Source organism: Otolemur garnettii, unplaced genomic scaffold (genome assembly GCF_000181295.1).
Source record: "Otolemur garnettii isolate 467f Iridium unplaced genomic scaffold, OtoGar3 scaffold00027, whole genome shotgun sequence".
NCBI classification, from domain to species: Eukaryota; Metazoa; Chordata; class Mammalia; order Primates; family Galagidae; genus Otolemur; species Otolemur garnettii.
In genome coordinates, this window is record NW_003852422.1 from 10,628,822 (window position 1) to 10,655,005 (window position 26,184).

At 37.3% G+C, this 26,184-nt stretch overlaps 1 protein-coding gene across 1 annotated transcript in view; it reads right to left on the reverse strand.

Moving 5' to 3' along the window:
* Positions 1–26,184, reverse strand: part of CDH7 (cadherin 7) — a 119,162-nt gene that overhangs the window by 40,941 nt on the left and 52,037 nt on the right. The window contains exons 3-6 of the mRNA XM_003788408.3: positions 17,252–17,546; positions 15,595–15,714; positions 7,721–7,888; positions 4,832–5,019 (exon numbers count right to left, since the gene is read on the reverse strand). Coding sequence (XP_003788456.1) covers positions 4,832–5,019; positions 7,721–7,888; positions 15,595–15,714; positions 17,252–17,546 — 771 coding nt within the window. The remainder of the gene's footprint in view (positions 1–4,831; positions 5,020–7,720; positions 7,889–15,594; positions 15,715–17,251; positions 17,547–26,184) is intronic.

Here is a 26,184-nt window from a genome sequence, read left to right on the forward strand (position 1 = left end):
CCTAGTTTACTTTAATACTTAATATAAAAAATAATAGTGTTCATTTAGTTTGCACACAAAGGCTTTTATTTGATTTTAGGATTTCACTAGTGGAATAGAATAGTCAAGGAAGAAATATTAATAATTCCATGTAGGTCTTTTTAATGGCACAGAAGCTGCATATAAACCATATATTAAAATTTCAATAAATTATAATTACTGAGAATGAGAAACGTAAGTTACTGGTAGTTTTTCATCCAAAAGCTAGGAATGTACAGTTGACCCTTGGATCAAGCAGGAGTTAGAGGAATCACTTTCCCTTGCAGTCAAAAATCTGTATGTAACTTTGACTCCCTCAAAACTTAACTATTAATAGCCTTCATTTATCAGAAGCCATACCAATAAAATTAACCATTGATTAACATGTAAACATGTAAATATCTACTTAATTTTTATACCTCTGGATGACACAATCTGTGAGTTTTATTCAAATTATTGAAAATCTCAAAAAAAACCCTTCAATATATTTATCAAAAGAATTCCGCTGATAAGTGACCTGAACAGTTCAATCCCATGTTTTTCAGGGATCAATTGTATAATATTATGAACAAGTTTTATACATGAAATAAACTCTATCGTCAGTAAACTTAAACTGGAAATAGTAAATGTATCATTTCCACTACTTTTAACAAACATTTATAAACATCATCTACTTATGTTTGCTTATTTTAATATTGGTGAGAATTCTAAACGCAAACAGAGTAACCCTAATTGTGATTTTTGATAACAAGGTAGTCTATTTGCTTCTCCATTTGATAGTAATTCAGAAACAATAAGAATTGCTTTGTTAAACACTGACATTTTTTATTGGCTATTTACAACTCAGTAGTGAAATTATGTGATTTTACACTAGACACTGTGTTCTTAATTATTCCAAAACATCATTCACATTATGTAAGAAAACAAAAGATTAGACAGTCTTCATAAGACTTCAGAAAAAACTTCAGTCTTCAGTAAGCCACCAGGAAAAAAATAGAATCTAAGAATCTCAACTAAAAATAATGCAATTTTGATCCCATACTCAGCAAAATAAATTATTAAGCCATTTGCTCACTTCTCATATAGTTGCTGATAAATAAATTGTTAGTAAAAATTGAGTTTTTATCAAGTTCAAAGTGTCATACAGATTGCTTTACACAAGTGGGGAACCTATACTATTAAAAATAAAAATTAATGTCTTCTATTTCTTTTTTAGGGTTTCATAATTCTCTTTGTAAAGACCCCTCACCTCTTTAGTTAGGTATATTCCTGAGTATTTCATTTTCTTTGAAGCTACTGTGAAGGGAACTGTATCCTTGATTTACTTCTCAACTTGGGTGTTGTTAGTGTAGACAAAGGCTACTGATTTGTGGACACTGATCTTATACCCTGAGACACTGCTGTATTTCCTGATCACTTCCAGGAATTTCGTGGCTGAGTCTCTGGGTACATCTTTTGTATTAACCTGGATAGAGTTGGAACAAATTCTTCTTATTAAAGTATCACAAGAATAGAGAAGCAAGAATCCCATGTACTCAATACTAATATGAAGCGAGCAGATAATCTAATACACATCCACATAAGAGAAAAACTCAAATAAGTTCACGGTTGGGGGCAGAGGAACAAGGATTAAGGAGAGGGGAGTTGGGCGATGGAGGTGCTCTCACGTAGGGGGCACACTGCCATGTTGTAGGATCCATAGCACACCTCTTGGGTATGGGTCATAATTATAAGGGCCTATAATTTACCTAACAAATGCAAACAGTGTAACCTAATTCTTTGTACCCTCAATTAAACTGAAACAATAAAAATATTAAAGGAATTTAGAATTTTTTAATCTTAATTTATTAGGTAGGGGATGACATCTACTTTAATACCCAAGAAAGCTTCAATAATACAGTAAATTTTGGCCGCCTGAATGACATTTCTGTGACTGACTTCTGTATTTGGAAATAGCTTCCATTCTCCAAAATAGTCACAGTAGATTATAAGATGATGTTAATGAGATTTATTCAGGCTTGGTCTTTATTAATACTGTATAGATTAAATAACATTTAATTATAACAATAATTAATGCATATTGTATATTATTGAAAAAATTAGAAATAATACTATTAATATTTTTACATTTTTCTTGTGATCTTTTATTCTGTTTAAATGTAATTTCATAATGTTTGAAACTTAGGGTTTGCAAAATTTTGGCTACTGCTTTGTTTACATAATGTATGATATAAGCACTTGTCATATGACACACTTTGAATATCTGTCCTTCTAAATCTCATGTGGAAATTTGATCCCCAGTGTTGGAGGTGGGGGGCTAAAACGGGAGGTGTTTGGATCATGCAGGCGGATCTGTCATGAATGTCTTGGAGTCACACTTCTGGTAATAAGTCCTAACTCCATCAGTTTCTATGAGATTGAATTGTTTAAAAATGTGTGGCCCTGCCAGTTCTCTCTGCCTGGCCCTGCCCCCACTCTCTCTGCTGGATCCTGCCCTGCTCTCTCTCTCTCTCTCTGCCTGGCCCTGCTCTCCCACCCCCACCTGGCCCTGCCCACTCTCTCTGCCTGGCCCTGACCCCCACTCCTGGCCCTGCCTCTGCTCTCTTTGCCTGGTCCTGCCCCTGCTCTCTCTGCCTGGCCCTGCCCTCCAACCCCTACCTGGCCCTGCCAGGTCTCTCTGCTGGCCCTGCCCCCTCTCTCTGCCTGGCTTTGCCTGCTCTCTCTCTGCCTGGTCCCACCCCCACTCTCTCTGCTTGGCCCTGCTCCCCATCTCTCTGCCTGGCCCTGCCTGCTCTCTCTGCCTGGCCCTGCCCCCACTCTCTGCCTGGCCCTGCTCCCCATCTCTCTGCCTGGCCATGCCCCCACTCTCTGCCTGGTCCTTCCCCTCATCTCTCTGCCTGGCCCTGCCTGCTCTCTCTCTGCCTGGCCCTGCTCCCCATCTCTCTGTCTGTTCCTGCCCGCTCTCTCTCTAGCTCCCTCTCTCGCCACGTGACAGTCCTGCTCTAGCTTCTCCTTCCACCTTGGTTAGAAGCTCCCTGAGTCCTTCAACAGAAGCAGAGGGCTGCACCATGCTTCTTATACAGCCTGCAGAACTATGAGCCACATAAACCAATTTCCTGTAGAAATTACTCAGCAAAAACATCTTAGTACATTACAAAAAACATACTAAGATACCATATTTCTTACTACACTAAGATAACATTAATATTTTACTTCAGTTATGTACAAATATTTCTTAATATGACAATATTATACATAGTAAATAACCATTTAGGGGCATTTTTATAAACTTTCCATATTTTCACTGTACTAATAATGCCTTTATAAGATTGATGAGAAAAAGAAATAAAATAAACTTTTTAAATTGCTCAAAAAAAAAAAAAAAAAAAAAAGCCTGGTAGGTACTAATCACTCCCTACAGAAATAATGACTTGTCCCATTTGCTGATATTATAAGTCAGAATTAAATTTCCGTGTGTGATTTTTTCCTGGACTTCGTTTTTTAAATTAAATAATTTTTAGTCTACTTTCTTTTTAGGATTCCTTTTCTAACAAAAAATTTTAAAACTTCTAGAAATAATATGGAATTATGGGTAACATTTTACTTTTTGAATCAAATATCTCATCTAACATATATACGTTTCAATAATTAATTCCACCTTAGTTATAATACATAAAACACAAGTATTTAAAATTCCTGAATATAAACAGATTGATTTTAGATGAATCTTTGAACAGTATTGTACATTTTTTCATTCTTTTTATTTTAGACAACAAAACAAAACATTTTACCAACAGTTGGACTATCCTTGTTATTAAAACTTTTGTAGGCAAACTGTCATCAGCTAAGCTAAAGCAGCAGCTGTCCACTGGAAATAATTGCAGAAATGTTTGCCCATTGGCCTGAAATCAAACATATGTTTTTCTATAAAAACTAAAATGTAACTTTCTTTATTTATATGTGTTAATTATTGAAGGGTGTTAATTACAGAGATATACACCTGGATTGTCAGACTAGCAAAAAAAAATTGATATCCTGAGAAGTAGAGAGTTTAATGTATTTTTAATGTTTTAGATATTTGATATAATACCATATCCTGTAATAACGCTTTTGACTTATTTATAATTTCATATTTGTCAAAGGTCATGTGTATACATTGAGAAGAGTTCATTTTTCCCCATAACTATCAGTGAGGAGAACTAATTTATGTCCACCATGGCAAATAATCTTTAGTTTGGGTTGTACGGACTTTTTATCTCCTTGTCACTTTTACTGATGGGATTTTATAGGCTGTGCAACTTTTCATGCTCTTCTTGTCTGGAATCTTTGAGACCTTCAGTTGTCATAAATTTAAAAAGAAATTACTGGTAGTATAGCCAGGGTTGAATATTCGATTTGCATTTCCAGTTTTATCTATATTATTTTCATGTGTGCAGAAAATAATAGCGCCCATTTAGCTTGTATACAAAGGTGTTGATTGATTTCAGAGTTTCATCCGTGTGATAGTCTAGGAAGAAACATATTCACCTCTCCAAAGAGGCCTTTAAAACAGCACAGGTGCTCTATTATTATAATGCTGCGGGTTTTTTTAGAGAATAGAATTGATGGGATGCTATCACAAATGTCACTCAAGATTGCTAAAATTCTGACATCTAAAAATAAACGCACTGTTTACCTTATTAAAATAAAAATAGCAATGATCCCGTATGGCCATTCACTTTGTGTGGGGAATTCTCCCATCAAGGAGACAAGACCTCTCAGTAGTTCCTGTACTACCCTCATAAAAATAAAAAGTAAACAAAGAAAACATTACCTTCTGTATAGTAATGATTCCTTCCTGTGTATCTTTGTCAACAGAAATCTTGAAAATCCCTAATCCATCACCGTCCACAATCTTGTACTCCATTTCAGCATTAGCTCCAATATCTGCATCAGCAGCTTTAATTCTCGCCACAACTGAGGCTACAGGCAGAGATTCCGGGACGTTATATTGGTAAGACCCTGTGAAATTCAAAACAAGAAATGAGCAAAACTGTATACCAAGCTAGCCAATAAACATTAACCTTTGGCTATTTTGCATCATCTTCATTTCATTTGTTTTTATTTATAAATAAAACAGTTTCTAAGGCCACATGAAATAACAGGCAGTGTTCCTATAACCTTAAGAATTTTAATGGAATAATTAGGTAACGATCACCCTGTGACAGCAGAAGTAACAGGTCTGAGTAAGGGGGAGAGAAGAATCTCTCACTCTTTTATTTCTACTATAAGAAATATGCTACCTTTAATAATAAAAATAAATTTAAATAATCATGCATGCATCATATTTAATCAAGCATGATTAATATTCAATTATTAAATGTAAAACATGAAATACTATATGTAGCAGCCTGAATAGCCTATGGCTAGGAGGAACGAGAGTTATAAGAAATACCCGTATAGCTCAATAATGGAACACTTTGGTGAAAAGGGCATGGAGAGGAATTTAGCTCTCCTACCAAGCATGAGAGCTCGCGAGATGAGGGCAGTGGTGAATTGGCAGCCTCTACACCTGTGGCGTTGAGACGCACAGATCAGCCAGGTCTCCTATCCTAACGCCAGCACCATGTCTCTCTGCTAAAAATAACTAAGTTCTGCTAAAGACTAAGATCTATCTATTCTAAGACTGCTTTACTCTCTCTAAGACACGCTCTCCCTCTCCTGCTAAAGTAGCTAGCCCTCAGGCACCTAAGAGAAATTGGTCCTGAGTGAGATAATAGCTTAGCAGTTCACATCAGGAACCCAGTTAAGCCAGCCTGAGACCTGGCCAGTCCCCAGCCCCGTCACGTGGTGTCAGGAGTGGGGTGTGACAATTATAATCTAAATATTAAGAAAAAATAGAATAGATTTGACTTCTAATGGGCATATACAAACCTAAATGGCTTTGATAACTTCATACTGAAAGTTACTTAGTATCTTTCTGTAAGAAAATTTTGGAAAAGTGAGTAAGAAAGTTTGTGAAAGACAGTATTAGTTTTCTTGTAGCTCACAGATTTACTTTGTGGTTGTATGTTGAACTGGCGTGCGGGCACCATGGCACGAAGCATAGGGAACAACGCTTGACCAGGAAGAAAGAGAAGTGTGCAAAGGAATAACTTTGGAACACTTCTGTTTAACTCTGTCGTAACTTCTTTTTGCCATCTCTCATCTAAAATCAATTTGGTGAAGAAGAAATTCTAGGGTAACCACTCAGAAACGAGAAACTGTCTCAGCACCCTCTGCTCTCTCTCCATTGCTCTTTAATCATTCACTTTCCGTGTCCCTCCATCTTCTCTCATTTCCTTTTGATTGTTAAATTGTGCCTTGCTTACAATATATGGTTATTACTTTTGATCGACTCTTTTCAATGCCAAGAGGAGTCCTTAGAAAAATAGAAAAAAAAATTGTAAATGGCTTTTTTCTCTTTAATGTGTAGGACAATATTTAATACGCTAGACAGCCTGTGTTCTATCTTATCAAAACATGACAACCTAAACTGCTAAAACGATATGTATCAATTCTCACCACTCCAGGCTTGGAGAAAAAAGAAGCAATTAATTTCACTATGAGCCTAAGGTTATTACATTATTGCGTTTTTTTTTTTATTCTGAATCCCCTCCTTTTTCATCCATGACAAGCCATCAAAATCACAATTAAAGATAGGCTCATTGTTTAAAGTCCTGAACTCAGTGTCACTTTTTAATATTTCCAGGAGGTATTGAGATGTTCATTTTCTAAGAACGGTAATAGTAAAAATATGTCATACAAAACTGAAAATTCTAAGACATATTTGAAGGAAAAAATAATGGCTTTCAAATTTGCTCAGAAAGCTTCCTTTATTGATACAATTTGCTTCTCAGTTTGGTTGGTAGGAAGCTTAGTTCCTATTTCCAGCATTTTAGACACACCATACAATGTTGATGTCTGTGTAATCTCTTTATTTTCTTGAACATTCGAAAGAAATATCACATGCACTTAAAAATTTATGAAAGGAACTGAAAAGAAAATGAGATGAAATCCATGAACAGGACCCTGGTTTTTCCTTTTTCTTGGTTAAGTCAAAGCCACTTTGGTCAAACAAGCTGAATTGAGGGCAGGTGGTTTTCTGGTTCCTCAGATTGATTTCCTTTAAAACACTGAATGTTTGCACTAGAAAGATGTGGTAGCATTGCTAAAGGAATGCTCAGGGTTCAGAAAGTGGTTTAAAAAAGTGTAGAATGAAAAACTGAACATGTTTTGTTCTATGTTTTTAATTTCCGCAATACAGAAATATTTGCACTGTGTAGAACTGATAATTGAATATTTAACAGGCTGCATGATTTAAGTTTTTACTACTAATTGGTCACAAACTTATAATTTACAGAACATATATAAAGAGAATAAGCTTTAGGAAGGAAGACTATGCAATTACTATGTAACTGTCCAGTGTTCAAAGTGAGAATAGTAGAAATCATATCATATTTAAGGTAATGTTATATAAATATATAATGGCTTTTATTTCTTTTCAATACTTTTGTAATCTATATGATTAATTAAAATTATGCCTGTGATAAAATGCAAATTTGGGAAAATGCAGTAAGACTCTATTTGCTTTAGAAATATGAAAATCCTCCCTTCTAAGGAGATGTTTCTGGTGCTGTCAGGGAGCGTTAGTGCACTTTCATCATTTACCAGAATCGCTTACTTCGGGGGAAGCGAGGGGGGTTATCGTTGACATCCGTGAGGGTCACAGTGACTGACGTAGTTCCCGACAGTCCTCCATTTTGACCAACCATATCCTTTGCCTGAATAACAAGCAAATACTGGTCTTTAGCCTCTCTATCCATGTTTGGAAGGGCAGTCTTGATGACTCCTGTAAAATTTCAAATCCCAGTAAAACGCATCATGAATCACTGCAGTTACACTAACAAAGAACATTGATACAACTGGCAAGTCGCTGTAGAACTGCTGCCTTTTGTTGTTTTGTCTACTTCAAATAATTTTAAAACACGTTAATGACCAAAGGTGTATGATAACTTTATACACTATTCCAAAACAGCAAATGCTGTAATGTGATCGTCTCAATATTGGATAAAGAGGACCATCTGTAGGTTTCATGCAACATGGTTAAGGAAAGAAGAATTTATAAATAAATAAAATGGCCCCTTCTCCTGAACAGCAGGCGGTCACCTGAAAGTACATAAAAAAATGAACATATCCTTTCAGCCATTCCAAAAACTTATAATTTATAACAATTTATAATCAGTTTTCAAGTTAAACAATATTCATGCTATTTTTAGCAACCTTATTTTTGTTTAGGCCTGAGCACACTAGGTTCAAACACAAACACACTTGCATATCAATAACGCATCATATTTTAAGCATTTGAATTACACTTATTGGAGTAGGCCAGGTTGTTTTCTTTCAAGGTTACGAGTTTGCTAAACCAACCACAGCTGCATCCTCTTTACAATGGGCACAATCAACGCTTTAATTCAAACCGTCATTGAATCCTTTGGCTATCTACAAACTTTAGAATTAATCTATCAATTACAATGAAAACAAAAAATAAATCACATGCCCATTAGGTTCAGTTAGTGTCTGGAAAATATTCTTCTTAGAGCCATAATGATTCTATGAATTTTTCACATTTGTTCTTCAGTGCTTCTGTTAACTTATTTAATAAAAAATCCTTGACTTGCCCAATACTACTTATCATCTAACAAACAATCTTGAGTAAGATTTCTGGGACATACAAGTCTCCACCTTTTCCCTTTCTTTCTTTTTCTCCTGTTTATTTTTCTTTTGTGACTCCCTTTTTTTTGGTAAGTTGATCACTGCTTATCTTGAACATTTTACCAAAAAGTGCATTTCATCTTGTATGACGATGTTAATGAGTTATTTTCAGGAAAATATTCTATCTATCAAGTTTCAGTTTTTTACATCTATTCATCTCTCATTTTTTCTTCTGATACCAATATATATGTGAGTTACCTTTCCACATTTAGTATGATGTTTATCAGAAGGACACAGCACCTCAAATCATCTCCAATAGAAATACTGCAGCTTCATCCTCTCCTGGCTTTGTAGTGATATATATATATATATATATAACACATATATATAGTTTATGTTATATATAAACATTTATGTTATATATATATGTTATATATATAACACATGTTATGATATATATGTGATATATATATAACACATATATATAGTGTTTTTTTTGGCCGGGGCTGGGTTTGAACCTGCCACCTCTGGCATATGGGGCTGGCACCCTACTCCTTTGAGCCACAGGTGCTGCCCTGTAGTGGCATATTTTTGAAAGGAAATATAGCATCATGAGGATAGAAGTCTGCTAGTCAAAGTTTCTCACTTATTCTTCACACATCTAATTGTTTCTTTTTAAGTGATCCTATAAATAATAATTTTCCAAAGCAAAAATCGTCACAAAGGTTGACAATTAATGCAGGTGGGAAAGGTAATTTCTAAATGTCTCAACTGTTAAACATATTTTTAACAAGAATGAAATAATTGGGGGGAAATTGAATTTAAATAATAACAGTGATATGACTTTTATGAGCTTCTACTTTTAAGTAAAAGCTGTCTATATTTGGAAAAGAATGCTCACATATTGCATTTTATCTGCACTTTGTCACTTATCATATAAATATATAGAGGAGACATAATTAATACTAATGTTCATATAACATTACTGAATCCTCTCTCTCTCTCTCTCTCACACACACACACACACACAGTGAATTGTTAACCCCCTACAACTGAACTTGTAAAGACTAGTTCTAGTCTAATTGGATACCTATTACTACACATAATTCTAGAGTTTTTCATGGAAGTTAACAATATGATTTAATTTCAATTTCAATAATTTTAAGTCATTTACAATGAGGAAAAAAAATCTATGATTTACTGTTTAGAAAAGATACTGGCTCAAATTTCAGGCTTTCTAAGTAAAATTTTTTCTGTAGATATAACATCTGACTCCAGTAACTCAGAACTTTTCATTTATTTATACCACATAAATCATGTTCATAAAAAGTATTATGCATACAAAACACAAACTTACGTTGCTATTGTTCAAAACTGTCTGTTTTTAAGTCTAGGGAAAAATATTTCAATGATTCTATAATCTCCTACAGCCACAGATCATTTTTAAGCATATTCTGTTACCTTGGAAACGTCTTAAAAAATTGATATATAACAGATAAGAGCCATTTCAAAATCTGTCACAGATTAGGGAACCAAATAATCATTGGAACACAGACGCTGCACAGATGCAGGCTTTGAATTAGCCTGAAGTGACTCGGCAACCACACACACCCAAGTAATGGGATTTGGGGTGTTTGTGCTGTGAGTTCCCCACTCATTGGGATTTTCCTTACTAAAATTGTATCCATGTTTTTGGAGATGACTCTGAGTGGACTGATATTCCAAAGGGAATCTCAATATTGGAAAACCAACTTCCTCAGGGATCTAATTAACCAAGGAAATCCCTTCTTATGACAAGCAGGACACGGATCACCTTCATGTACCAATTCCAAACGCTCATTTATCTGCATCACAACCTTCATCTTCTAGAGTTATGTCAAGAGGTCTAAGACCACAGAATCAGAATTTCTAATCAGAGATTAGAAACAGCAGCTTTCTCATGCCTTGTGTTTACTAATAATATATACCTGGAGGCGAGGACCCTCGATGAGCCAAAGCCGTTCAGTCAGTTGAAAGAACAGCACACACACAAGTAGAAGGGAGTTTAACATCTATGCAGCTTATCTGTCTGCTTTGCTTTTGTTTCAACAGAACTACCTGGATATCTACTTTGGGTAGCCACTTTAACCGTGATGAATGTGCACCAGTGAACAAGGATAGATATGGCTGGAAGTGAGCCAGATATGTATTTGTGTATTCAGTTTCTGTCAATGTGCATTAATATAAGCACCAGCAATGCTTATTACCAGTATCAGCCTATTCTGTTTTACATTATCTCCATGAGTGTTATGTTACCTGATATTTAGAAATATAGTACATATTCAGGAAAGAATTTCAATGTTTTTCTAGTAAAGACAGAATTTTACAGGTAAGAAGTAAACAGTCCCATATGCACATTCTGCCTGAATATCAGTGGTCACTTTTGTAAATTTTTTCAGTCTTAAATGCCATCTTCTTTCCTGGGGAGAGGTCCTGGTTGAGTAATCCACTAAGCCCAAAACACCCAATGACTGAGTCTTGTGATGTAACATATTGATAACCACTGAAAGTTAAAAAGAAAAAAATCAGAACCTTACAGTATAAAAAGATAATAAAAATAGGCTAGGCATGGTGGCTTGTGCTTATAATTCTAGTACTCAAGGAAGCTGAGGCAAGAGGATTACTTGAGGCCAGAAGTTCAAGACCAGCTTGAGCAAGAGTGAGACCCTGTCTCTACAGAAAATTATCTCGGTGTGGTAGTACAGGCCTGTAATCCTGTCTACTTGAGAGTCTGAGGCAGGAGAATCACTTAAAACCAGGAGTCTGAGGCTGCAACCAGCTGTGATTACGCCACTGCACACTAGTCCCGGAGCCAGAGCAAAACCCTCTCTCAAATAAATTAATTAATTAATCAATTTTAGGGAAAATGGAGAAAGAAAATGGTGTTTGTAAGTATGTGTATCTCTGAGACTAGAAATGCATTGGGAAAATATACTGTTCTATATTTCAAAATCCTATAATGTCCCTAATACAGTATAAAAAATACATTACATATTTGTAGAATTATGGAGATGGATATAACTCAGAGTCAGGCAACACTCTTTCTTACAAATATTGACACTGAGCAATGGCAAAGGAGATCCTGGACAAAGCAACTTCAACTTTTAATAAAAATAAATATTCATGATGCTTGGAAGTTTAATTTCAAAGTAACTAAGAAACTGGAATAAGCAGAACTGTTTAAAACCAGCTTTCTGCTTTTAAAAATACTCAACCGTAACAGTTCAAACATCAGAATATGAATTATAAATGGATTTCATAAAACAGGTGATCCAATAAAGGACAGTATTCTTATTACTGACATTTATCTATAGGGAATCACGGATGAAAGAGTGCCTTGTACTGCTTATCCAAGAACTATGCTGAAGGTTAACTGAGAAAACTCTTGGAGAAAAGAAAAAATTTATCAAACAAAAATCACAAAATTGGGGGATGTACCTTTTATTTTGCATGCAAGATGTAAGTCTCTTGTTAAGTTTGCACTTGTTTCTAAATTTCATCTGTTGAATCGTTTGGCTTGTCCCTTTGTGAGTGTGGTATACACCATGTAACAGAACCCTCAAACATGAAAATCCAACAGTAGTAAAGCTGGAAGCTTCTGGAACACCAAAGGACTCCTGGCTGGCAGTGGAAGGGACAACTCTTGTGCTCTGTGTGGGAGGCTCTTAGCAAGTTTGAAAGGAGCCAGGCCCTTCCACAGCAGGAGCCACACCTCGGAGTGGGACATGGGTGAAGGGCTCATTTGGGAGGGTCGATTTGCCATGACAGTGCAACTCATATCAAATTATGATACAACAAGCATGCATGCAATATAAAATACAGGCACCACATACTCACACTTCTTGTGTCTAAGGAAAAGTCCTAAATGACAAGTGATGTTTAAGGGTCAATCCATTGTCCAGGGCTTGCTTTGTGGCCACGTGACATGCGTGGTCTTTCTGAATCCGTGCCTGGTTTAAAGTTCTGCTGATGACATCTTGAAATCCTCAGTCGTTTTAGAAAGGGGGCCCTGCATTTTCATTTTGAACTGTAGCCAGTTGAAATTACATAGCCAGGGCCGCCATATATCAAATAGACCTAAAAGTGGGATCTATTTGTTTACAGGATAGATTTTAAAATAATCCCACTTCCCATAAGTTCGTGGACAGTATGAAGACAGGTGATGAGAAACTTCTCAGTCCTTTTAATGCTGCATTATATTGTTTCTGGTGTCGTTATTTGCTTACTGAAGGAAATTGTCAACATTGAATTCTGTAAATACTCACACTCTGGCTTTGTGTAAGAAGAAACAAAGGTTGAAAATACAGATACCCTCTGGTCATTCAGCCTGTAAACAGGGCTACAGATAGAATTTGTGTTCTGGGCTTTCAATCATATTCTCTTAGAAGTTCAACCATCTTATAAAAATGCAAATAACATTTATAGCAGTACCATGCTATTTTGGTTACTGTAGCCTAGTAGTATAATTCCAGGTTAGATAATGTGATGCTTCTGGATTAGTTCTTTTTGCTTAGGTACGCTTTGGCTCTTCAAGCTATTTCTGGGTTTCATATGAGTTCAGCAACTGGAGGACAGTATGCTGAGTGAAAGAAACTCAAGAACAGAAAACCCGATGCTGCATGTTCTCACTTATGAGTAGGAGTAAACACAGGGTAGTGTGCACGCGAAGAAGATTATAAAGCACAGTGGAGATTCAGAAGGGCGGGGGGAGGGGAGTAAGGGAAGCAATCACCTATTCTGTACAATGCACACCAGATGGGCAATTGGTATATTGAAAGCCCAGACTTCACCACTACACAGTTCATTCATGTAACCCCAAATCACTTGTAATCCTAAATCTATTGAAATCTAAAAAAATGCACCTAGCAGCAATGGTCTGGCTCTATGTTTACAAAACTTTATTTAGCATATATTCAGCAGTTTTTTCCTTTCAAAATTTTATGTTCTTCCCCCAAATCTTTAGATTTGAAGTGAAAAATAATGTTACTTTTCACATAAATAAGAATGAGCCTGCCACCCGGTAAGGAAGATCAACTGTAACTTGATTTACAGCTCTCTGTGCAGGCAGGACTGAACACTCCACATTTTTGTCAGAAAAATCTAATTTTTTTCTCTTGAAAAAATGTATTCTACATAGTATGAATTAGCAAAAGGACAAAAATCTCTAGACTATCTCTACACTAATGGTTATAGAAAGAGAAGTCCCAAGGATTACAGAAGTATAGCATTAAAAATTAAATTAAACTTTCTTCATGTCCTGTAATAAATGTTTCATTCAATTCTGAAATTAAAGTTCAGTTTGAAGCACTGAAAATGTAATTCTATGACATAAATGTTGTCCACTTGATTCACTGGTGAGGATTTTCCAATACTGGCTTCTAGGCAAATCCTATTTTCTTGATGGCAAACTAAAACCATAAGCCAATCATTAGTGGCAGCAAAATATTTAATCCTTAGGGTTAACATACACGTATTATTTGGGGGCAGGTTATACAACATAGGAGTGTATAATCTGTGATGAAATTGTCAGAAAGTTGTCGATGTTTTTTATTTGCAAAGAGTGGACCTAAAGGTAAGAGGCGGGGGCTTGAATTTAGAGTTATCAGATCCATTGTTACATCACATGTGAGCTGACTTTTTACATTCACAGGATTTGTGTCATAAATCAAATACTTGCATTTAATTCTCCTTCAAACTTGCTTAATCATAACTATTTCTTTTCTATTAGATTTTTCAGGTGCTTTCCAAGCTCTCCCACTACCTTGGTATAAAATGAGCATGACAGTCTCTATGAAAGTTCCAATGAATGAGCTGGGATGGAATTCACTTCTCTGTTGATGTGCGTTAAAAGAACTGTCATTCCCAAAAGACATTTAAAGAATTTATTTCACAGTGAATTGAAAATCAATGAATATCACCCTTTTTGTAAATATGGAAAGAAGTATCCATGACATTAAAATATTTATTTTAGACCATATGTACCATCAAATATTTATAATTATAAATCTATATAGTCAAAGAATTCTACTTCATTATAAAGGTAACATTACATTTAAAGAGAGATATTTAGGGTTTTCATGGTGAAGAAAGAAATCAACGGCATGCAACCACCAGTGTTCCCACCCATCCAGCCCTCCCTATACAAACAGAGACAGAACAACCAAGTAGATTAAAATATCATTTTATCACCAAGATAACAAATGTTCCACGTCACCTTCTTAATGTAAACCATTAATATTTCAGCTTACAAACAAAACAGAACAAAACAACCCCATTGTCTATTCCTACGATCTTACAACTGCTAAAAAATTTTTTCTCCTAAAATGAAAAAAACCATTTTTCATTTAGTTTCTGATTTAGCAACCCCTCACTGCAATTGTTATATTTCATATCTTCGAGGGAATCAGCCCCTGGAGGAATAAACTGCACTGCAGAGAGGTTTCTACCTGAGAGTTAAGTTCTACCAGGTTTAATTCCAAATTCACGAAGAAAACAAAACACAAATACAAGGTCAAGGCGAATGATCAACATTTTGTTAAACAGTCGGTAGATGGCGGCTGACATTCTCTTGAATATATAGTATTTTAAAAGCATTTTGTTAGGTTACCAATGATTGTACTTAAGAATTCTTTAAAGGGGATTAGTCTTCTACAAACAATACGCTATTTACCAGACATACTGAGAGAAGCACAATAAAAATATAGAATCTGTTCTCAGTGCCACCTATGCTTCCTGATATGTAAGAGCATGTCGATTCTAAGCCACCACATGAATGATTATAAGAAGGTCACAGCTAGTTTTTACCTGTCTTTGGTTCCACTGAGAAGTACGGCTGTCCTTGCAGGATACTGTACACCACCCTGGCGCTGTTGCCATATGTGGGGTCGTCAGCATCCGTCGCTGTCACTTGTACTACGGAGGTCCCTAAATCCCAATCCCAAAAACACTGCATTAAAAACTTCCAAAGACCAGGAACTTACAAAACCTTAATGATTTCACGTTAGGCTTATTTGACATTTTTCATTTATCTTCTTTAAAAGCACATGAAAAACTGATGCACCTCAAAAGAAATCAACCCCCCAAATGATAAATACTAATGAAGCTCTTGAGATAGTTAAAGGATATGAAAATGTTTTGGCAATGATGATGCACCTTAGCTCAAGACAGACTCAGAATCGGGTGGGACTGAAATTTTATGTGTTTCGTCCCTGGGGCTCTATCGAGAGCAGTCTTTAATCACCATCCAGAAGACAACAGGGTAAGAGCGTCTCGGACCCTGGAATCTTTGCAGGCATCTCATTCTGTAGTTAAGAAGAGCCAGAAATTTCTCTAATTGGACAAAGAGTTTTTTTATCCATCTAATAGGATATTGGGTGGTTACCCTGTCTCCTAGGAAATCATTTTATATTTTACTTGTTTCTGCCAATTGATTTAAAAACAAAACAGAAAGTTAAAATTTAAACCAAACCCTCACAATGGAGAAAAATTTTGGCAACTTTAAAGATTGCGTTACTAGTTATTTTTTCTATATTGCATGTAACAGAATGGCCTATTGTTTCTTCATTCACTAAGTGTGCACATATCCAATAATCAGAAAGCATTTACCCTAACCTGTTATTACACATTTCCATTTTGAATGCAATCTTTAAAATATTAGAGAGATTCATGTTTGCATAGTTTATATATGAAGTCATATACTATTGTGTTATTCATGTCTGATCTGATGGATTTGAGACAAGCCCCCTTCTTTGTGTATTTTTTGATGTCATAGTTTGTTTCTAATAATTTATTGAATTGGCATTTTAAATCTAACATCTTTTAAAAATGTTTTCCCATATAACTCTCTCTAAAGATCTTATTTTTTAATGTCCATTTTGGTACAAATATATCCCATTTTCCATATTATGGTTTCTATTATCAATTCCGTTTTCTTTAAAATTGTGTAGAAATTATGAAGATATGTCGATGGCATCATTTTTGAAATTCTAAAGTTCTACACTCACTACAATTAAATAGACCAGTGGATCCAGATGTTGGTCTGGCCGGCCATGATGGTCATCCTGATAAAACCGCCAGGTGCTTAGAACAGTAAATCATTATCCTGATATCATGGAAAGAAAAGTAAAGATCATCACTGGCCTGGAAGTATCTTATTTTTTAATTTGCTAGGCATAACTATAATCATTAAAAGTGTGTGTGCAGTAAGTAGAAAAGGAAATATAAGACATTTCCAAAAAACGTGAGATACCTAAGTACAAGGAAAACGTTCCTAATATTCCATATAAGCAAAATAATGTGTTTAATTAAAGGGCACTGACTGTCTCAAAGTTTCCCTTCACCCTGGCAATTGCTATACACATACTAAAGTGTGATTTCTCCCAGTTTTTAATGACAATTTCATTTTAAATACAGATTCCTGAACTCAGAAACTCACTACAAAAGCAGCCTGTTCTTTACTCACCCACGGGAGACATTTCAGGGACTCCTGCAGTGTATGGACCATCCAAAAATTTGGGCTCGTTGTCGTTGATGTCCTGAATTTTGATGACAAACTCCGACTCGGGCTCCACGGGCTTGTTGGTGAGCCTGTCCAGCGCCTGCGCGCGGAGCGTGTAGTAGGCCTGCTCCTCGCGGTCCAGCCTCTTGGTGGCGTGAATGTCCCCCGTGTTCTCATCAATAATGAAAATGGAACTTGCCCCTTCGCCTGACAAGATGTATTTGATGGAACCATCTCCTTTATCAACATCAGAGTGAAGCTGGTGAAAAATTCATGTGAGATGAGATTAACTTACAAGAGAGTCAGCGATATGTAGATATGTAAAAATCATTCTTATGTCAGGCGGCAGTACATGAAAAAAAATTTTTTTTGTTCTTGGAAAGATAAGCTGAATGCTTATTGTGTACAGCAGAAAAGCTATTAGAATGTGTCAGCTTGTGCTGGCGAGCAAGACAATTCCATTTCTTCCTGTAAACAGTCTCATTTCCAAAGATACTTTATCATCATTCCCAAAGTTAGGAACTTGTTGTCGTGTTATTTTTGATTTGGGTTGTCCTTGCCAGCCCTCGCCATCTTCTTTGAACCAGGCAGGCATTCAGTAAACACATATAAATTGGTTGATGTGATCTTATTTCAAGCAAAGGGACTTTCTATAGAACATTTGTAAATTTACTTTGAAAGTATAATTTAATATGCCCAGAAATCCCCACATTCTGTGAGAATGACCTTTTCTCCCTCCTCCCTGGCCCCCACTCACATTATTTTCCATAATTAACAAATATAGATGGTTTCCAGTCACCAAATCTGTCTCCAAATCCTGTTCTGTGTTTTAAAATATGAAGCTGAAAAAATTACACGGCTCTCTAAAGTGGGAGTTTTAAATCAATGCGTGCTTGGGACTGCAACTCAAACCTTCCTCCAAATACCGGGGACGGCATGGCATTAGCTTTGCATGATTAACCCCGCGCGGCGGCAGCAGAGGCGGCACCTAGCCATTTGCATTTCAGATCTGGGACTGTCCCTGCTGTATGTCAGAACATTATGTCGAACAGAGGGACCTTAGGAAACTCAGAAATAATTACACATTTTCCTGAACCTCATAACCTGAGAAATGCACTATTCATTCTATCATTTCAGCAATCTTTCATTCCCTATAACTGCCATCATTCTGGACTTGGGTTAATAGGAATATAAAAACCCAATTTACCAAATAACAAAGATTTTCAGGGCCCTGCAGAACTGCATTTTTAAAGATACTAGAGGATAAAAAATAGAAAATATATATGAAAAATAACACTTGGGGAAGCGTGGGTGTGGCAGATTTCTCCCTTACTGTAGTTTTCTGTAAGTGAGCCTTCCCTCACACTATAAAAGCTACGTTTATACTCTGCCCCAAAGTATTTAAATACCTGATTCATCTTTTGGTATTTGAAGTTTTTAGTCAGGAGGAAGTAATACAAAAAATAAGTTTCTGGCACATGTTCTAGTTTCATTTTTTTCAGTGCGGAATTATCTCATGAAGAACTGCACTACCTGTTTATCCAGTAGACAGAGAAGGTATGTTCTTAAACTGTGGTAAATTGCTTAATTTCCTTAAGTCATTCTCAGAGTTACTGCTACATACATCTCTCTATATATATAATTTAGGATGGAAGGAATATGAAAATTATCGTAATTTTAATCATTAAGAGTTTCCTAGTTGTCAGTACTATTCTTAATATTCTCTACCTACTAACCTCCTTCACTATTCACACCTGCCTCTTTAATGCTAGTAACGGATGGAGACACAGAGGTACAGAAAGGCTAAGGTCTTTGCTTGGAGTCACTCAACCATCTTTCCGGCAGCACCAGAAAGCCGGCAGGCTGGGGGAAGACTGAGGTTCCCCTCCCCGTAACCAGGTCCTGCCTCTGAGATTCCCTATCTCCAGCGGCTCTGTGTGGCAGGGACATCAATGTTGCTGCAGAGGAGAACCTGGGCATGAGAAACTGATCCCCACTCACCCCCTGAGCACTCCCCAGATCTAAGAGCAGCTCATGGTTCGGGATGCTTCCCGTCTGTGCATTGTATGACTTACGGGAAGGGCCTCAGTGGACTCTACCACACTCAACAATAAAGAGCAAAAACTTAAGTCCTGAGACAATTGCAGGTGGTGGATGAAAATAAATCGTTTGTAAGCTTCTAGCCCCTCGACGCACGTTCAGTGCTACTTTCTTAACGCTTCCGGACGCTCCCGGCCGTCATCTTTCCCTCGTGTTACGTGGGGCACTGGTTTGTGGTGTCCTGCCTTCATGCTACTGCTGACCACAGTGTAGGATGTTAGGGGAACAGCCAGGTCACCATAAGATGCATCAGCAATAGGTGGGCTCAACTTTAACCAAAGCTTTCGCCACCTCTAAATCCCACCAGGGCTTCCCAGTACAGAACCATCCCTCCTCACTCATTTCCTAGCTCTTGTCAACCTGTGGCTGTGTTCGTGTCATGATTAGACACTGTGCCTCTCGTATCCCAGGTCTGGGGGAAAGGAAAAATGTCTTGTCTTTTCAATATAAAATACACACTAGGTCCTACTGTGAACTCCACTCTGAGCTCTGATGCTGCATTTTTACGGACAGGATGAGAGTTTAAAAGTAAAAGGCTCATTTTGTTTATCTCTCCTGTCATGCAGCAGGACGATCCCTTCTTTTCCATGATCCCAATGTACACACACACACCCCACACATCCTGTTTCAGAAGCCCGGAACTTTATCATCTGCCTCATCACTGACAATTTTCTCCCTGCTGGTACCGTCACTTGGCTGTAATCATTGCCCAAATTCACAAGCAGAAAATTGCTTGGAGTCTAAACTCAGTGTCCTTACAAGGTTAGTGCAAGCATCTGTGGTTAAAGTGGTTGGCCAAGTTTGATTTGTTAAGATGGTACCTAATTATCAGATGCACTCAGATGTTTCCTCTGTAAGACTCTGTGCATTATACCCATCTTAATAGGGGGAATGGAATCCGTGCTGTTAGTGAAAAACTGCTCCCTCTCTCTCTGCTGAAAGAGAATCCTCGGCAAAGAAGAAAAACGCTGCGAGTGTCGAAATCGCAAATAGCACTCTTAAGTTGACATCTGTCTGTGTAGGTGCACACACACATACATATGCTAGTTCCCATACGCAGAACTGTTACTCTGCACAGTGAAAACTTATGGCCAGGAAACAAAGTCAAAAGCAAAAGCTATGGTCCCACAATATGGCAAATGAATGAAGAAATGAAAGCAAAACATTTGCCCTCTCTGTGGGGCAGAATAGAACCCACAATGCTATGTCTACTTCCCTTGCAAATACCCTTATGAACATAATCCTCCCCACCCCATAATCAATCTCTGTTCATAAATATCAAACAAGACTCAACTTTACTGCCTGGGTTCCTAAGCTTTTTCAAAGTTTCTGTATGACTTCAATGTAAATATTTAAATTCAAGATTTCTTTATTCCAGTGAGCACAAAGAATACGGAGTACCTAACCCTTATTTGAGTCTAGCTCATGATCAAGGATAGGGGAGGTGCAATGATGATGTGAATCCTGTGTGTTATTATGAATGAAACCATCATGGATAAAAAAATGCAAAAAACATCAACTTGGGTTAGACTATCATTATTAGGCCAGGGATGGCAAAGCACACATACAGGTACCCCCAAATCTCTCTCAAAGATCATTACAGCTCCTTTACCGCTGCTTGCTAGAGCACCCCATATGTCTGTTATATCCATACCTTTTTCATTCTCTCTGGACTATACTCCAAGTTAAGACTCTTCGAACCTTTCACTTTGGCTGTTACAAAACTCTTCCATTTTTCTCTACCTTTAGTAATGCACATGGTCGAGGTGTCATAACATTTGGAAGAAATTATCTCCCCTAAAATAAATATTAGATTCCATCGGACCCGCCATCAAATATGTTTTCTTACATATCAAGAGTGTCTTTACTGAGTGCTAAAATGTAGTATTGAGGTAGGATAATATTTCACCTTTTTATGACAAAATTGGCTCTGGAGGACTTTAAAGACAGATCAGCACATGGGCATGGCACGGAGCTCCCTGGGTCCACCCAGCTGTGGCTGACAAGTGTAGGGGGCATCTGTTGCTGTGGTTATGTTCATTTTAGAATCTGTGGCAAACACATCTTGCTTTTTAGAATCATTTGTAAATTGAGTGGAACACTTACCTGACTGGGTCTAGATCCTCATTCTTTGGCCCTTTCAGAATGTTCTTAAATATATTTAATTCCTTCCCACGGTCTACGGATTCAACCCACAATTCGAGGTGTAGTGCCAACTCTGGCCAGGCACTCTTAGCCTCACTTTCACACCACATCTCAGTCTATGCTCCAAGCACATTGCTCTCCCTTTGTCTGGGCTTAGAAAGCATTCTGTCCTTTTCAACTCATCCTCCTTGTCTTACCCACTGACATTCCTCTCAGCTTAATGCAAGTTCCCTTTCACTGAAGCTTTACAATTGCTCTTTTTTTTTTTACAGCATCTTATTTGACTGTTCATGGCAGAACTAAATTAATTCTGCTTCCTACTGAAACTCTAGTTGTTTGTATAGCCAACTTTTTAAATTTATAAACTCCTTAAGAACTAGATTCTTTTCATTATCATAGTCCACCTTCTCAATAAATGATCTGTTGTATTAAGTTTGGTAAATAGGACTTTTACAGTAGTATTTATTTTAATTTCTGTCCTTTGAAGTTCTAATAACATTAAGCTAAACAAACAAACAAACTCTACATCTCTGCCTTATTCTCCCCAATCCTCATAACAGCCTAAATGGAGTTCAGATACTTCCCTTTTTTGTTCATGTATTATGTTGTACTTTCACATTTATATGCCTGTGTTCCCCAGGAGACGGAGTCCACATAGAAACAGACATGCTTTCTTATACTTCTCTGTTTCCCTGTCTCTTATCTCTCTCTCTCTCTCTCCCTCTCTCTCTGTATTTCTCCCTCCCCCCTCCTCTCCCTCTCTTTCTCCCTCTCTCTCTCCCTGTCCCTCCCCCCCCTTTCCCTGTCCCTCTCTCCTCCTCTCTCTCTCTCTCTCCCTCTTTCTCTCCCTCTTCTTCTCTCCCTCTGCTTCTCTCTCTCTCTCTCCCTCTCCCTGGCCCTCTCCCTCCCTCTCTCTCTCTCTCTCTCTCTCACACACACACACACACACATCCTCAGAGAGGGTTGCACGGCCTTGGATGCCAGAATCTCCGTGTTGTTCATTAACAGTTTTGTCCATCATTTATTTTATAAGGTTGTGTCAACCAAAACTAAAACCAAAGGAGTGCCCTGTCCCTCTGTAACTTAAATCTATTTAACCAGAGTGGACCTGATATGAACTACCTGGTCTAGCACTTTCAATCCATCAAGCAAAGTGTGAAAGTGGCAGATTTTCCTCAAACAAATTAAGGTAAAAGGAACAAAAATCAATTCAACATATTGATCAACTTTTCTTTCCTCTGTGTACTTAATAATCTCTTCTTGTTATTTGCTCTAACTGGTGATCTTGTCTTTATTCTCCGTCTCTTAGCCAACTCCTCCATCAATGGAGATAAACAGAAGGGTGTCCACAAAGTCCATGGGCAAGTGAAAGTGGTTTAACATCGTTAATGGCAAAAGAACTTATGGACACCCTGTATACGCGTGTGGATTTCATTTAACCATCGTGACCACTCCTTGAGATGACATGGTGAAAGACGATTGCACTTTTTAATGTTTTTGCCTTTGAAAAACATAATGAAATTTCATGCCACAAAAAGAGAGCAAATATAGTCATAAGATGAAAGGATTGGGAAAGAGATAATATTTAAAACAAAACTAAATCAAAGCCTATGTTATTCTCACTGATCTATTTGCAACGAGAATGGCAATAGTTGCAGATTTGTATTTAATTTGTCCTTGTAATAAGCATTGGGGATAAGGGAAAAGCAACCTGTGACTTTCTATTGCTGCTTCACAGGGCACAAAAGTGAAGTGGTGAGGGTGGAAAACAACGGAGCCCTTGGGCAGTAAGTTAATCAATTTGAGAGTGATGTATATTCGATATTATTAAAGATATTTAAAGTGAATTTTATATCATTCATTTACTTGTTAAAAATTCCTGCCTTTTATTTATTTATGAGGAGAAGAGTCTCCCAATGTTGCCTCGGCTAGAGTGCCATGCCCTCAAGCTCTTGGGTTCAAGAGATCCTCCTGCCTCAGCCTCCCCTATAGTCAGCTGGGACTATAGGCATGCACTACTGTGCCCAGCTAATTTTTTTTTTTTTTTTAGTAGACATGAGAAACTCACTCTGGCTCAGGGTCATCTCCAAGTCCTGAGCCCAAGTGATCTTTTTGCCTCGGCCTCCCAGAGTGCCAGGACAATAGGCAAGCTACCACCCCCGGCCAAATTTCTGATTTAGAAGTTTAAAATTATGTTTTGCTCACACCAGTTATCCTAGTACTCTGGGAGGCCAAAGCGGGTAGACTGCCTGAGCTCACAACTTCTGAGACCAGCCTGAGCCAGAGTGACACCCGTTTCTAACAAATAGCCGGGTGTTGTGGCGGGCACCTGTTGTCCTAGCTACTTGGGAGGCTGAGGCAAGAGAATCTCTTGAGCCTAAGAGTTTGAGGTTGCTGTGAGCTCTGATGCCATGACACTCCACTGTAAATGGTAAAGTGAGACTCTGTCTCAAATAAGTTAATTAATAAAATGAAAATAAAATTATATTCTAGATCTTTAGAACTCCTGCAGGACACTTTCATTAAACTGTCACAAGGTTAATATTATAAATAGGAAAGGTAGATTTAAGCAATAATCGACAGAAATAAACCTACTTGAATATATAAATTATACACAGGCCTACTTTTTGTCATTTTGCTTTTTAGTAAACATTTTAAACATGCCATTGTTTACCTTGTAATTATCAAGCTGTTGAAGAAATATTATAGATGAAAACAAGTGTATGATTCATTTTTTTCTGGCTGAAGTGTTCCTAATTTATAATTATCTTTGTGGTCCAAGGGAATGAAACACAATTTACTTGTAAAATATTTTTGATGAAGACGTCTGGTTTAGAAAGTATAAATATTAATTATTACACAGAAATGACTAAAGGAAAAGGATATAATTGAGAAAGTGGTAATGGTAAAATCACCAAGAAAATCTCATTTTTTTTCTCTTTTATTACATTGAATAAAAAGAAAGAGCTAATCATGTTGTTATTATTTTCTGGAAAAGTTTCCAGTAATTCAGACAAAGTTAGCTTTCATTCTGGGGTCTTAGTGGATTTACTTAGTATCAGAATGACTCACTTTCAAGGTCAATGCCAAGAAGCCACAGGTGTGGTTGTTGAATCTCTGCTTTGTTCCCTGTTGTGCTGCCTTGATCTCTTTTAAATCCATGTTTATTCATCTGTCATAGAGCATATCTGTAAATGTGCATATGGCCTTCGATGGTGAAATGAGGACAAAATGAAGTAATACATCTGGAAACATTTTTGTAGAATGAAACTTTCCATCCATATTTGTAAGTGTATAGTGATGAACTAGAAACATCAGCCTTCCTTAGGTAAAGGCATCTTGCTTTTATTTGAAAAGGACAAAGACCTGTGCCGATCACAGGGTTACTCAGAGCTTCACGTTCACAGCCACAGTTTTGTCACCAGGGACCAACAGATGGGGACTCAGAAAAGCATTCTCTGTCCCACCCAGCTACATTCCCCTCCCTGAGGAAAACACCACATCACGGATCACATCCTATCCATGAGTGCTGCGTCCACCCCAAATCCAAGTCACACAACTTGGAATCTACCTAGAGTTGAATCTTAATGATTGAAATCAACGCTCCTCATAATCGGGAACACCCCAGGCTCTCAGGGATCCCTGGATGTGACAGTATCTTGCTCACTTACCTTGCTCACCTAGTTATAAATGCCCCAAATGCCAAGAAATGAGGAAGAAGTTAAAAGCTAATCCCTTAGAGAGGATTTTATTCTCAAGAGGATAACTTTCAGTTTTTTAGTTATTTTCTCTTAGTTAAGGTGGGGTTGGTTGATTAGAAAATATATATGACTGAGGCTAAAGCAACACCCCCCAACGTGTGGTCTGAGGACTGTGTCCACTTGTCCAAGTCACGTTAAGGAGAGAAGTGGAGAAGTTGAGAGGAATGGCTTAGCAACTGGCCAGTATTCTCACAAAATAATTTAAGATCCATTGAATCCCCCGATAGTGAATATAAGGAGGAATTTTTTAATCTAAGTGATTTATTTTTATTGCATGTTCTAGAATAATTGGGAGGTCACAACTGTGTTCTCTGTTCTTAAGAAAAAAATAATCATGCCCCAAAACGCCACCAACAAAAAACTTGGCCTTTCATCATAACTTCACTGAAAATCAATGGCCCAGTGAATAAAATCCCACATGAAAACTCATGAACGCTTCCAGGCAGTAATCTGTGGAAAACTCTTTCTCCTGGACGAACATGAGAGAAGCATTGGAGATACTCACCACATCAGAAGCAGAGACAATCTGCAGAGCTTATCTTTAAGATCTGCACAGAAGCTTTGTACCTGGCCTTTTGGAGAAGGTATTCCTGTATGTACTGCAGGCAGCAGCAGCAGAGGGGTTTGCAAAATAGTTCCTGAATTGTTCTACATTGCATTTCCTCAAGCATTAGAAAACAGAAACAATAGCTAATGCAACAGAAATACACTTTTAGAACCTGAATTTATAGGTGGGGAGAAAACTTGTATAATGTAAAGAAAGAATATTCTAGAATATTTTATCAATTCTATGTGTCTGATGTGACCAAATGAAGGCCGATGTGTGGACAAAGACATGAACAGAGAATGTCAGAGATAACAGAAAAACAGGGAGATGACCGGAACAAAGAA